Consider the following 14,319-nt stretch of genomic DNA (forward strand, 5'->3'; position numbering starts at 1 on the left):
TACAAATTGTCTTCAAATTAACTATTTTATAATAAAATTAAACTAGAATCTGTGAAAGCCGTTCTTATTAACAGAGTACAGTCAAACCTGTTTTTATGCGCGATTTTTATTTGTGCGATTCTTTTAATGCGAATTTTTAATTTATGCGGTTTTTTTGTGCGATTTTTTATTTGTGCGGTATAGTTGGCGACTAGTTTCGTGCGATTCGTCATGTCTCACGTTGACTTATTATAGCTAAATAAACTTATTATAGCATAAATGCACTTATTATAGTAATATTATTGCATGAATATGCGAAAAATGAAATAATTTACTTTTTAAGTCAACAAAACACCACCTGGACAAAAATATGCAAAACAGACGATAGACCAGACGATGCAGTCAAGTGCTGACATCTGTTGTCAATAAATTCTATTTCGTACGGTTTTGAGTTATTTTCTATGTGAGACTTTTTTTATGCGGTCCCTGTTGACCGCATAAAAAAATATTTTTTAAATTGTGTTGCGAAAACTATTTTTTACAGCCATTCGTGAAGTTTCGTGCGATTTTTTTTAATGCGTCTTTTTTAATGCGGTCCCTATCCCCCGCATAAAAACAGGTTTGACTGTATTAATTTACTTAAATTAACAGTAATTACATCCATTAAGTGTTTGAAATAAATTAATGTGGAAGTTATAAAAAAAGGGTTTTGTTACCTATGGTGCTAAAATGGCGGCGCTTCGGTTAGGTTCATTTCGTTTCCGTTAGATTAACTATATTTTTAGTAGACGTTCCCTACTTTTTTTTTTTTAATTTTTACTTTGTTCAAGAACTACCGTGAATCAATAACTAGTGACGTTAAACACACGAACAATCGGAAGGGCGGCCATTTTGGCATCATAGGTAACATTAACCAAAAAGCAAAGTTAATATCTTACCATTAAAATTGGTAGCCTTTTGTTCACTCATTGTTATCACAATTTTATGATTGTTATAATAAAATATGTTTAGACCAACACGAGCAGCCATCTCGTAAATCGTACGACTAGCCAAACACAATGACGTCGCTAGAAGAAGTTAGCATAGATAAATGAAGCTAACTAAACTAGCAAGAATTCTGCATTAATGAACATGGCCCTGGTCGCCAGCAAAAACATGTTTTCTGATTGGGCTGTTCCATGAGTGACTTTGGATTTCTTGTGGATGATTCTAAACTTCACTGCATTGTCTATGTTTGTTTGGGTAGGATTGGGAGAATAGTGAAGTTTGTAAATAATCAACCAGGAAAAGAACTGTTGAGATGTTTTTTTAAAAACGAAACTACTACTGACATTGTTTTGCAGCAAAGATAAAGAAGGCTAAGAGCATCAATAGCAAAGGAAACACTTAACTACATAGACAATTTAAATGAAATTTTGGAAAGTACCCCCTTAAAACATTTGGAATTATGGTCGGACTAACCTGAGGACCCAGGATCCAAGAGTTATAACTAAACGGAGTGTCAAATCTAGAAAATGTCCACAATGCTTGTACTACGTTCCGTGTTGTACGAATCACTTAAATACGAGAGCCAATCACAGCCCGGCACGTGTGCAGTTTAGGGGCTACGGCTGTTTGAAAGGTTTTCTTCCATAAAACTAATCGATTCGAGACTAATTTAACTCAACATTTCCGAAACACGTATAATTTTTTGGGAATAATCCATATAAACTATGCTGTAAACAAAAAATTATAGGATTACTTACCGAGTGTGCATCGTTCGACTACGCCATTGCTTAAGCTTGTTTTCGTCGCGGAGCGGCGGACGCGTTTCCTGATCGGCGAATTTTTCGCAGAAAAATAACTTCACTTTGGAGACATCGTTAATAAAAATATAATTTTTATGACCGTTGAATAATAAATATTTTTTAGTAGGTCCAGTGCTCATTTAAACTCGACTGTTTGTACAATGTCCGCTATTGGTCCAGATTCGACCAATCCTGACGCGACACGAGTCGGCGATGACGTTTTACCGTGTTATACGAGTCTTTTTTTAGCGTATTATACGAATACGATCGCAATTTTTTCGCCATTATTCGAACCCGTGTTATAGGGGGTTCTACCAACGCCACCTAGATAATCATCATCATATTATTTACATTACTAATACCATAATTATTCCTATTATATAGATCAGTGATGGCCACTAGAAGTCCTTAGGCTGGATCCAATCCACCAGATCATTCCTTATGGCCTATTAGATAATCATCTAGGTGGCGTTGGTTCATCTCGACCGCTATCGGGCCCTAATTTCATCACCCGAATGAGAACTGATACTAAAACGAAAGGTCGGTCACGCGATCACATTATTTTTATTGAATTGTGCTGCAATTTTAAGCAATCGATGACTGAATGTTTTCCAATCGAGTGACGACATCCTGTATTTTCATAAACAGTTGCTTGTTTTTGCCGAAATTTGGAGAAAGTTATGCAATTCCCATGGTGATAGAGTAAGAAATAAGTTAATTTGGTGTATAAATACACTGTATTGTCTATAAACAACCAATGGTTTTATTACATTTCTCGTATTACTTTTTGTTATCGAAATCCTTACGCAATTTATACCAATGATTTTTTGGAAATTTACATTTGAATCTAATAGGATTGACGTTTCCAACGTAAAATTTCAAACTGGAATGAACATTTGAAACAAAATACCATCCGCACAAACTCATTCACACGCATGCAATGTTCCATATCCCTTAGTGGGGCTCCTGAGAGCACTCACTCCGGGGGCACGGATGGCATTAGCTTTCCCTCGCTTTGTTTTAACTGTTGGTATATGGCTGCCTTTCAACTTTATATTTTAATTCTTATTTTCCGTCTTCTTTTTTCAGTATAAATACGGTTAGTCCTAGTTCTAAGTTAGATTCGGGAATCTTGGCTTGGTTTCCGGTTTGGTTAAATTAGATTAGGGTTCGTTCGCTTTTCGCGCTGTCTGTCTAGCTGTAAAGTAGTATTACGATTTGCGATCGCGTTCAGTTTTGTTAAGTAGATATAAGTTTTCATACTAACAGCCACTTGGCACTCACTCCTATACTTAGCTATTCCTGGCAGCACAATTATTGGCGCTACACTCAGGTTTTCTTATAGACCCTTCCAGGGACTATGGCCTCGCAGCCTAAAAACTGCATGCTAACATCAAACAGAGGGTACTGTAGCTTTATGTACGCCGTTCGGAGGGATCCTACCTTTTTGTACTGTATTTCTCCTCTTCCCTCCTTCCCCTCACCCTCTTTTCTGCCGGCTAAACACTTCGTGTACGGCCAATGTCTTTCTTGTATGTATGTAATATAAAGTATATACATGTGTGTATGTGTGATTCACTCACAATAGTAAACAAATAATACAAAAACCACAATCATAATATCTGCATCACGATGCTAACTTTACAAGAAAGTCACAAAAACAGAAGAAATAAATTTAGTATTATTTTAATTTTTTCACTCTACCAAATCGGCATTTCGTTTCTCTTTATATAATAGAAATAGAAATAATAAAATTACAAATAAATATCCTGCCGCGGTTAAGGAGAAAACTATAATTTTCAGTGGTTTCATGAGCTTATCGATAATTTCGTCGATATTATTATCAGGCTTCTTTGTTACGTAGTCATAATAATCCTGTTCCTGCGTGTAGTCTTCTCCATGTCCCGTGGGAATTTCTGTTCGATTAGCCACAGTCAGGATTTTTCCACAATTCTCCTTATTGTAAGTGGATGGCTGAAATAATTTCAGTGTTTTTATATCTTGCACGTTATTACTAGAAATCTCTAATTAAATCTGAAATTATCGTTACCCAGATCAATTTTGAAGGTAGAGTCGCGCGATCATCCTCTTGGTCATCGTTGAAATTGCCACACAATCCACAAACTTTCCCTTTCCGTTTTTGGTTTATAAATAATTTAACCTTTGTAGATGAGTACCAAACGAAGGTGACGTACAATTTAGTCGAAACTGTTAAAGAATTATCCAAATTATCTCGGGTGATTCGTATGTTAGCATTTATGACGTATGGAAGTTCTATTGTTTCGTCGTCGACGATACATGTGCCCTCTGCGGTGATCCTCAACTTTGCACAATTAGCGATGATGGTGAAATCGTTGTGTGTGGTGTTACTTCCCGACTTTTCGTATCTGATACTGAATTTTCCTTCAAAGCAATCGTGTAGAAGCGCATACTGGCACATTCCTTTGTGAGTAAATGTTGACAAATCGAATGTTTGAAAACTATTATTCGTCATAACACAGTAGCGTAAATCTAAAATGGCGTGTCATTATCCGTTATAAAATAAAGTAAAAAAAAAAGTACAGTGATGCCATTCAATCAGTTTGCACCAGTTAATTATGTTAGTTTTCAGTATCTGTTATTATATACTGCTTAAAGAAACAACTGAACTTTGTGAAAAATTCTTTTGAATGGCATCACTGATTACATAATAATAATAACGATCATTACTTGAGATACACGCGGCACATGTCTCGGGTTCTTGTATCATTAATTCATTCTTGAAGACAGATCAATTTTATAAACAAATTATCACGAAAGTTTTAAAATCATTTTCAAAGACAAACTTACTTTGCCACAATTTAATGTCGGACAAGATGTATTGAAACATTTTATAACGGTTAAAATACATCGACAATTTTGGCATTTTTCTCTTCACGTATCTCCATTCTAATTTCATAAATAAATAAATAATCAACATGAAATCGTCTTAAATAACTTAAAAACCTTATTTATCATGTAAATCCTATTTCCTATCACGCATCTTTCTGTTTCTGCATGAAATTTAATTAATGTAATTAGAAGTAATTTCGTATAAATGAGATAAAATTGTCAGTAAAATGTACTGTACCTGTGCACGTTTTTGCATCACTTAATAACCTCATCTTCGATGGACACGTACAAGTCACGTTCCCAAATAAACTTTTGCAGGAATGACTGCATCCTCCATTATTTATTAAGCATTTGTCTTTATCTAAAAAGAGAACATACAATGTTACATTAGATCATGCAATACTCTGTGTATTTTCTATTAAACATTAATTTATTACGGTGTTGGCAAAACTTTCCATAGAAACCTTCGCGACATTCGCACATCTTTTCATTTACACATTTTCCGTTTAAACATAAAAACGAAGAACACAAATCCAAATGCTTTAAACACGTTTCGTCTGAAAACACACAAATTTCACAGTTAATTTATCAATAAATTTTCAATCGATACATCTTATGTATAAGTATGTGCTGCACACGTTCAACGGTTTATCAGTTTCTACAAGATTTATTCGCAGAGATTTTTGTATTATTGGTGTCTTGAAAATTATAGTCTTTATCTCATTTCTGCCGATTCGATGACACAGATTGTAGTCTCTACGAACGTTTATATATTCCACGTTGTTAGCATGGCAGTTATGCTGTTAGGTATTTAATATAGTTAAGCAAAAATTATTACATCATTGCATTCAACGCAATTACATTTAGGGATTTCAAATACACTGACTTACTTAATATTATTAAGTAATTAACAAGTTAGACCTAACGATTATAATAAGATTGAAAGTACTAATCAAGTAAAATAATTTTCTGCAGCTTTATAAGGTTGGCTGTGCCAATATCACTGTGTAAGCAGTTTCACAAGACACTACAATTATATAGTAGATGCTACGTCTACGCTATTACGATATTTCTAGCCATAAATGCTCTACTCCCATAAACAAACTAACGATGCTTTACCCCATCATAAACGCTTCCAAAGCAGCGTGATGTTTTTACGACTTTTAATAATACCATAAATTTATGTTTCATCAGCTACTAGAGTTAAGCGATGTTTAATAAATCAGCTAATACCGAAAAAATAAATCTTATTCATTGGCTACATTAAAACGTATCGACACAAATGACTCAAAAACACATTTAAATTTCGAAAAAAATCACTTACATTTCGTCAGATTTTGTTTGTAACAATAACATTCGCTTTTATTGCAATGTTTTCCTGCTAAAATAACATTAAACACTTTTGTAGTTTTTATTTAATGATTTTACAGAAATGTAATTTCACTCACCTGTGCATAGATCCACATATTGTTCTATAACTACATCCCTGTGAATATTAGACTGAAAGACATCCCACGAAAGTAAGTTGCCCTTCAGTCCACATTTCTTTTTCCTTGCAAATTCTTTCGGAAGTATCGTGTCCCATATATTCACCTACAAAATCAATTACTTTTGTGAAATGATTTACACCCATAAATAATCATGATGCACTATCCTTAATTCATAAACAACGCCATTATATATATATATCCATTATTCGTAAGTGGTATTATACTTATTGAACACTTGAAAAATTTATTTCTTCAATAAAATTTTTCTATTGTTTATATTAGAACTTGATACCTTGTATATAAATGTAAAACCACATTCAAGTACTGAACATAAAATTAAATTTGGCTGTAATCCGTTTCTTTCACCATCCAAAAACAATTTTTAAAAACCCACTGTTCTTATCTTTATTGAACACTCCGTAATTTACAGAAATTGTTAAGTTGTTACAAGGAAATGACTCCGTAGCTTTTACATAGTTTGGGCATAATTGTAGGAATTCTTTAGTCAAAAGTAATAAAATTTGGTTTGAATTCTTCTACGTGATGTTAACAACAGGAAGAAATCCATGCTCTAAAATGGCATTTGGAATAGAAGTTGGAATCAAAATTACAATTTATGACAAACACTACAACTGGTTATTGTTGAACTACTACTAAGATCTTCATACCAAGAAAACGGTTATAAGTTATGTTACGTGTAATTAAGTACATTAAATTCAAACCTATCTATTGATATTTCGAATCTCGATAGATTATATTATTATAAATTTTCCGTTTATTTAAACAATAATATAATGGTAATAATATTACCTGCGATATTGCTCCAACGAATGGTTCTGACTCTTCTCTACTAATTAGATCTTCACCGAGAGCCAAAGTGCTGTTTAACTTTGTTATTCCTTTCGATTGAAATGTTTTGTCCTTTGCCACTTCGATTCCATCCCAATAAACGTATATTTTATCGATCATTCCATCCCACATCAGAACGAAAAAGTGCCAAAAATCACTACAAAAATACATTCGTTAACATTAGCGATTAAATTTCTGTATTTAATTAATTTACATAATTTATAAAATAATCTCCAGTTTAATCTTGATATGATCTCTTTCTATGTTGTAACGACAGAATAGAAAAAAACAATTAGAACAGTATAGTACATTAATAACGAGGTCTGTTTGCAAATTGCACCTTTCTCGTGAGGACTGCATTAAAATCTGAATATAACAGTCGCAACCGGAGGCTTTGGATAGGAGCTTAGAATTATCAATATAAACTTGCACTGGACCTTCCTTCCACACATCGAAATGCCACGTATTCACGAAAATGTATGTCAAGAAGACGTTCAACTAGACTCTGCCGGTTTCTTAGTAATTTTAAGTATAATTCAATGATTTAACGTCGAAAAAATAAATTTTAGATACCCTCCAGTGTCTGTAGAGTTTGAAATATAGTGAAAGTGATGTAATGAAGGACTTGATATTGGATGACGAACTTTCGATCTTCATATTCAACGAGTCTGAAGTCCCATAACACTGGACAACTGCGATTTAAATCAATTCACGAAGAATGATTATTTTAAAGCACAAGCGCATAGAATGGGACGATCGCCCGAATCGCGCCATTTTACGTACAGACCCGTGGCACACCAAGGGAGACCAAGAGACCTCTGGAACCCATAAAGTAAAAGGGGGGAAAAACACTGGTAAATTTTCCAAAATTTTTTTCATAATTAAAATTCACCTTATTTATATTGTATCGTGTCTTCTATATTATTAATGAATTTAATTATGGGGAATTTTTGTATTGTAGTATTGTTGGTTTATTGACGTAAAGATTTATTTTACATGCCCTGTACCTGCCAGTGGCACAACCAGGGCGTAGGAAACAATATAATTGGCGCTACAGAATGCTACATTGAAGAGACAAGATGAAAATATAGAGTGGATAAAACAATAAAATAAAACAGTTTCACGAATCACCGCGTTACAGCTTGTATCGCGTGGAGAAAGAACATGACGACATCCCCTGTACCTAAAGAGAAGGGCGACATTGCCGCCCAGCAGGGGAGAGGAAAACCCGAAAACGCAGCCCCTCAGGAGTTATTTGGTCCCCGAACTGCCCCAGCTTGGAGCAGCTGATTGTTAGTAAGAATCGTCTTTTTTGCGAGCCTTTTGAAGGCGTGGAAGATCTCTTGACTTTTCCAAATGTCGGTAAGGTTGCAGGGCCAGTCTATGTTAATTTCATTCAGGAGAAGACTCATTTCAGTTCTCTCTTTGGCAGTTATAGTACAGTCGTATAGGTAATGGTTAGCTCCGTCTCTAACCCCACAGGTGGGGCACTCGTCAGACGTTCTATTGACAAACCTCGCCAAGTAGTGAGCAAATTTCCCGTGGTTACTCAAAAACTGAGTAGTATAGTGGTCAGGGGTAAACCACTTTATTTTGTTGTGTTGCCGGAGGTCAGGAATGAATTGCTTAATGATGTGGTGCCCAAGTTCGTTCCAGTGAGATTGCCATGCATCTATGGCCTCCTCCCGCAGAAGCCGTTTAAGAGTCCCTTGGCTGATTTTGCCGTAGTCGTAAGAGATGGTTGGGTCGAGGGCAGCTTCTTTTTCAAGGGCGTCCGCCCGCTCATTCCCCTCCATACCCTGATGTGATCTGACCCAGAATATTTGAATGTTATTATTGGATACGCTGATGTTGTTCCCTATCTCCACTGCAAGTGGATGGAGCTTGATGCTGTAGATCATGTTAAGGGCTAATTATAGGGAATATAAGATTGGAATTTTACTGAATTCGGATTAGAAATTTCTTTTACCCGTTCAACTCAGCTTCCTCCAATATTAAAACGTGAGTGCGCCACTGCGATTCCGCATTGCCAATCGGCATAGTGTGGACTCATCTTAATGCCTCTGTTGAAATTAAGTAAGGGACCTCAAAACAGAACCGTAACGAACAGATCTTGTGTCCGAAGCAAACCTCATACCTGAGCACAACGTTAAATCGATCATAATACTAAGCCATATACAGTCAAACCTGTTTTTATGCGGTGGATAGGGACCGCATTAAAAAAAACGCATAAAAAAATCGCACGAAACTTCACGAATGGCTGTAAAAAATAGTTTTCGCAACACAATTTAAAAAATATTTTTTTTTATGCGGTCAACAGGGACCGCATAAAAAAAGTCTCACATAGAAAATAACTCAAAACCGTACGAAATAGAATTTATTGACAACAGATGTCAGCACTTGACTGCATCGTCTGGTCTATCGTCTGTTTTACATATTTTTGTCCAGGTGGTGTTTTGTTGACTTAAAAAGTAAATTATTTCATTTTTCGCATATTCATGCAATAATATTATAATATAAGTGCATTTATGCTATAATAAGTTTATTTAGCTATAATAAGTCAACGTGAGACACATGACGAATCGCACGAGACTAGTCGCCAACTATACCGCACAAATAAAAAATCGCACAAAAAAAAACCGCACATTAAAAATCGCATTAAAAAATCGCACAAATAAAAATCGCACATAAAAAGAGCGCATAAAACAGTTTGACTGTACATATTAAATATATAAATTTACGTGCGAGTTTTAATAATTTATTGTATGTATATGATTGGAATAAGTATCGTGTTCTAACACCATAACCATGGTGTAAAGTACATGTTTTTATATTTAAACACAGCATATTAAAACAGATACCTCTTGGCGTAAGTTAAAGCAAAAGTCCTTTTGAATGCAACCAAACTGACGGATGGAAAGCCAATCAAAGCAAATCCTTCAGATATAAAAGAATGTTTATCTTCGAATTTCATTGAGGAAATTGTTTCTCGGTTCTTCGAAATGCCAGAATTTTGAAATTTAACGAACAAAGACATCGTCATTTCACTTAACGGAGGAATGTCTTTTATCTTCACTAAATGATTCGATTTTGGTTGAAACTTCAGCGCGTACAGCATCCTCCTTTCTGAAATTTTAAGTATTTAAATTAAATAATAAATTTTCCATATTAAAAAAGATACTCGTCAATCTTAATTAACATCCAGACATAATCCAGATAATTGTAGCAGACGACAACCTGTATTAATTTAATTCTTGCCAGACTATGTTTAAAATTTACTGTTGCCAGACACATTGTATTTAAATATTAGAGAGAAAAATTAATGTTTCATATTCAGTGGTGGTCTTAGGGGGTGACGAGCGGGGCAATCTCCCGGGGCCTCGCGCAACGACCCCAGTAGAAAAAAAAAGTTGATATTTAAAACTCTTATTTTATCATTAACTATTAGTTATAACAATAAAATAACTTTGATTAGTTCATAGTACAGTATATATTAATATTAAGAAGTGCTTAAATAAAATATCCGCTTGAACGCGCGGTTTTGTTACTTTCGTGATTCATATTGTTTACGATTTACGCTCGGGGAATCCCCGTGTTTCATTTCGTTCGTCAACTCTTGTCACCTTACACTTATTTTGCAAGCAGCCAAATGCGTATTTGAGTCGGGTAGTCCAAAAAGGAAACGAGCTATCAAAAGAACAATGGGTCTTCATATAAATATATAAAAATTGATGGTCAAGAAACCTCTAAAAACCCTTTTTAGACTGAAAGTAACACATTATTGCACTGCAACCCTAACCCAGCTGAAGTTCCTCCTTCGACATCGTCATGGGTGCGGTTGCCACCTAGTAACAATAGCGAGGATAATGAGTCAACAACATCATTGTCTTTTAAATCACCACCACCGTCGTCGTCAACACTATTCAGCCAAGATTACGTATCTGAGTCTATGTCTAGATCCACGACTGGCAGAATTGAAAATCTGAATCCTCAAAATGACCCAGATTTGTGGCCATTAACAATTACTGAGATAGACCGAACTGAAATTGTAAAGGTCCAATCCGGGTTAAAGTTGATTTTTTCCCCCTAAAAAATATTCAAAATGAGCTTATGCCAGGGATGGCGAACCTACGGCACGCGTGCCCAAAGTGGCACGTAAGAGAAATCATCTGGCACGTGACGTATCATATGATTTCTGTCTTTTTCAATCATCCTTTCTGTTTATCACCCGATCATCATTTTTTCAATCAGATTTCTTACATTTATTCGAATTAATGCGTATTCGTTTAAATTCTTTAAATATCATTATTCGAAGTCTAAGACATTAGCACGCATTAACATCATTAAAGCTAAGTATGTTTACAATATGGCACGCGGACTCAATAAGGTTCGCCATCCCTGGCTTATACAATTAACGGCAAGTCACGTGAAGACCCTCAAATTGTTGACAAAAATAATAAAGAATAAATATTACTCGATTATTCTCGATTGTACTCGTGACGTTTCTCTTGTTGAGCAACTGTTTATTATAGGATTTTTTAGCACAAATACACCCGACACCAGAAAATACAAGAGATTGTCAGTTGGTTAGTGAACGTCATTCTATAGAAAAGGAAATGACTACCTACGAATTTGTAGTTGCTCTCGTCGTATGGTATAACATTCTTACAAAGATAAATGTTATAAGTAAAATCTGGCAGAGCAAAAAAATGCATCTAGATGCGGCTATACAATACCTGGACCCATTTACACATTGGCTCGATAATTGGCTCGAAAGATTTTCAAAATAAACTATTTTTATGTCATTGTCGACAATGTACGCGCAAGCTGCCAACCTAGATTTGAGGCACTCAAACATCACGAGGGTATATTTGGTTTCACGTATAACATAAAAAGATGAAAGTAAATTAGTAACTTTTGAAGCAATGCAGCGACTTGCAAATTATCTCCAACAGTAGGAGAAACATCTGATATTGATGGACACGAATTGTATGAAAAAATGAATATGTTTATCCGTATATATGAAGGAAACGACGACATTATATCGGTGCTGAAATATATAATAGAAAAACATTTATATCTTCGTAAATATTGCGTTTAAATAGAAATTATTGGGCCGCAATTTGGAAAAATTGAAGAAATAAATTCTGACTGTGGCCCGCTTTGTCCGTCTGTCGAAAGTCGAGACCAGATGTGTAAAGATTAAAACAGGAGGCCCGAATTAACTATATATCGACTTATGGTCTAAAGTCACTTCAGTTGAAAATTTTACCCTGAACGGAGTTAGATGGATGACCGGCACGACTCTACCGCTAACGGGGAAAGTCTGACGTACAGGGCAAGACCACCGCTAAAAGAATTGAGAAGATTGTGACGAAAAGTTGCAGTTCGGCATTGTGACCATTTCACAATAAATAATCTTATTTTGGTTTATTTGGTTACGGTAACGCGAGCGATCTGCCCAGAAAGATGTATCCCCTGAAGAGTTTTGTGGAAATCTGAACTCTAAGCGTTACTACTAACTTGAAGAAAACTGCACGTGGCCAGTCTGTTGGCCATGCCAGAACCCATGACTACCTACCAGAGTTCGGTGGTTTTATGCACTCGGCTACCGGAGGGCGCTTATCAGAATTAAGAAAGTGCCGTTCAGAAATGAAAAATACCCTTGTTAATGTGCAAAATTAAATATTTATACTTTTCACAAAGTAACTCTTTCGATTTAACGCAGGCAAGTGTTGTGTGTTACCTGTTGCTGTAATTATATAGCACATATAGTGCAGCATGTCAGTGTCGCAGTATTTAAATGAATATAATATACATTTTTAAATTATATTCGTTTTTGTAAAAATTATATTTAGTTTTGTTAATTTATTGCCAATAGATGACGCTACGTGTAAATCAGCAAATCAAATATAGATAGAGATTAATTATTTATAGAAATCTAATAGAAAGGACATTATCCAAGTTGGAAATATTTGAACGAAACTGCGAATTTTCGTAGCAATTGGTTGAAAGACCTACGAGTGTATAGCCAACAAACAAACATCTTCATTTATATATACAGAAAATGCCTGAAGGATTTTTATTATTTTGTAGCTTGTATTAATAAATAGATTATCTTATTATTACTTTTTTTTTTTTTTTTTTTTTGCTCGAAATGCTCAAGTTGCCATATTCATTACGACTAAATATTACAGGTTTATAAATTATTTTATAAATCTATTCAATTTAACAGTTTATTAAAGATATTTTAGATATATTTTTAACTACCAACCAATTTTCTTGTGTCGGCAGGACACAAGAAAAACTAAAACATTACGTCATAAAATTAACATAAAGTACATCTTTATAAACATCAATATCGTATTGTAATAATTATTTCTTAATCTCAAATAATGTCAAAAAATATGGCTCACGTTTAGCGCACTTTCTTCCAGTAAATTCGGGCTGACATTTGCATTGGTAGCGAGGAAAAGAAGGAACACAAATTCCTTTATTTAAACATGGATTCTTACGGCACTGGTTATTTATTTCGCAACGCCTTCCATTAAATCCCTTCAAACAAACACATTTTTCGCTTCTTCCAAGAACAATGCACGTCCCTCCATTTTTACAATCATTTCGGAAACACGTTAATTTCTTCTCACAATAACGCCCGGTATATCCAGGAGGACAACAACACGAATATTTCTAGAAATATGTTATAATTAGTAACAACTACCGTATATTTAAACACATGATAGTTCAAATGTGATATTCCATTAGTTTCCACCAAAATATAATAAAAAATAAAAATACCTGTATTCTATCAATACAGGTTCCGCCATTTTGGCATTGGTGCGATTCACAATCGTCTATGTTTTCTTCACAGAATTCACCTCGAAATCCTTCTATGCACCGACATTCAGCAACAGTTAATCTTGTATTACATATTCCCCCATTTAAGCACTTAGCTAATAAAGCAATAATTCGTATATTACCATCTAACATTACGAATGTTTAAACAATTGTGTAAATATATCCATACATTTTCTGCACGCATTAAATATTTCACAAAATTTTCCCGAAAATCCAGGTTTACAAACGCATCTGAAAGTTCCATTTTCTGAAGCACAATATCTATATCAATATCAATATCAATATCAATAATAAGTAGATAATTGTCCTCTCAAATGCTGGAAGAAAGCTTCCAGCATTTGAGAGGACAATCATCTACTGGCCTTGCGAATCTCCATACAGAGCAGTTGTGCCCGCTAAATTCGGGTCTGCATAGGCATTCATAACCTTTCGAAGTATCGCGACACGTTCCGCCATTTTCACACTGGTTCTTTTTACAGACTAAA

General features: G+C 34.8%; 1 protein-coding gene across 1 annotated transcript in view; it reads right to left on the reverse strand.

The window, feature by feature from the left end:
- The window catches only part of LOC136975202 (neurogenic locus Notch protein-like), a 60,225-nt gene that overhangs the window by 24,023 nt on the left and 21,883 nt on the right, over positions 1-14,319 (reverse strand). The window contains exons 16-22 of the mRNA XM_067270238.1: positions 14,004-14,095; positions 13,775-13,929; positions 13,393-13,666; positions 9,838-10,102; positions 6,938-7,133; positions 6,086-6,230; positions 5,962-6,018 (exon numbers count right to left, since the gene is read on the reverse strand). Of these exons, the coding sequence (XP_067126339.1) occupies positions 5,962-6,018; positions 6,086-6,230; positions 6,938-7,133; positions 9,838-10,102; positions 13,393-13,666; positions 13,775-13,929; positions 14,004-14,095 (1,184 nt within the window). The remainder of the gene's footprint in view (positions 1-5,961; positions 6,019-6,085; positions 6,231-6,937; positions 7,134-9,837; positions 10,103-13,392; positions 13,667-13,774; positions 13,930-14,003; positions 14,096-14,319) is intronic.

The sequence above is a fragment of the Centruroides vittatus genome, unplaced genomic scaffold, assembly GCF_030686945.1.
Source record: "Centruroides vittatus isolate TY-2023 unplaced genomic scaffold, ASM3068694v2 contig_364, whole genome shotgun sequence".
NCBI lineage: Eukaryota > Metazoa > Arthropoda > Arachnida > Scorpiones > Buthidae > Centruroides > Centruroides vittatus.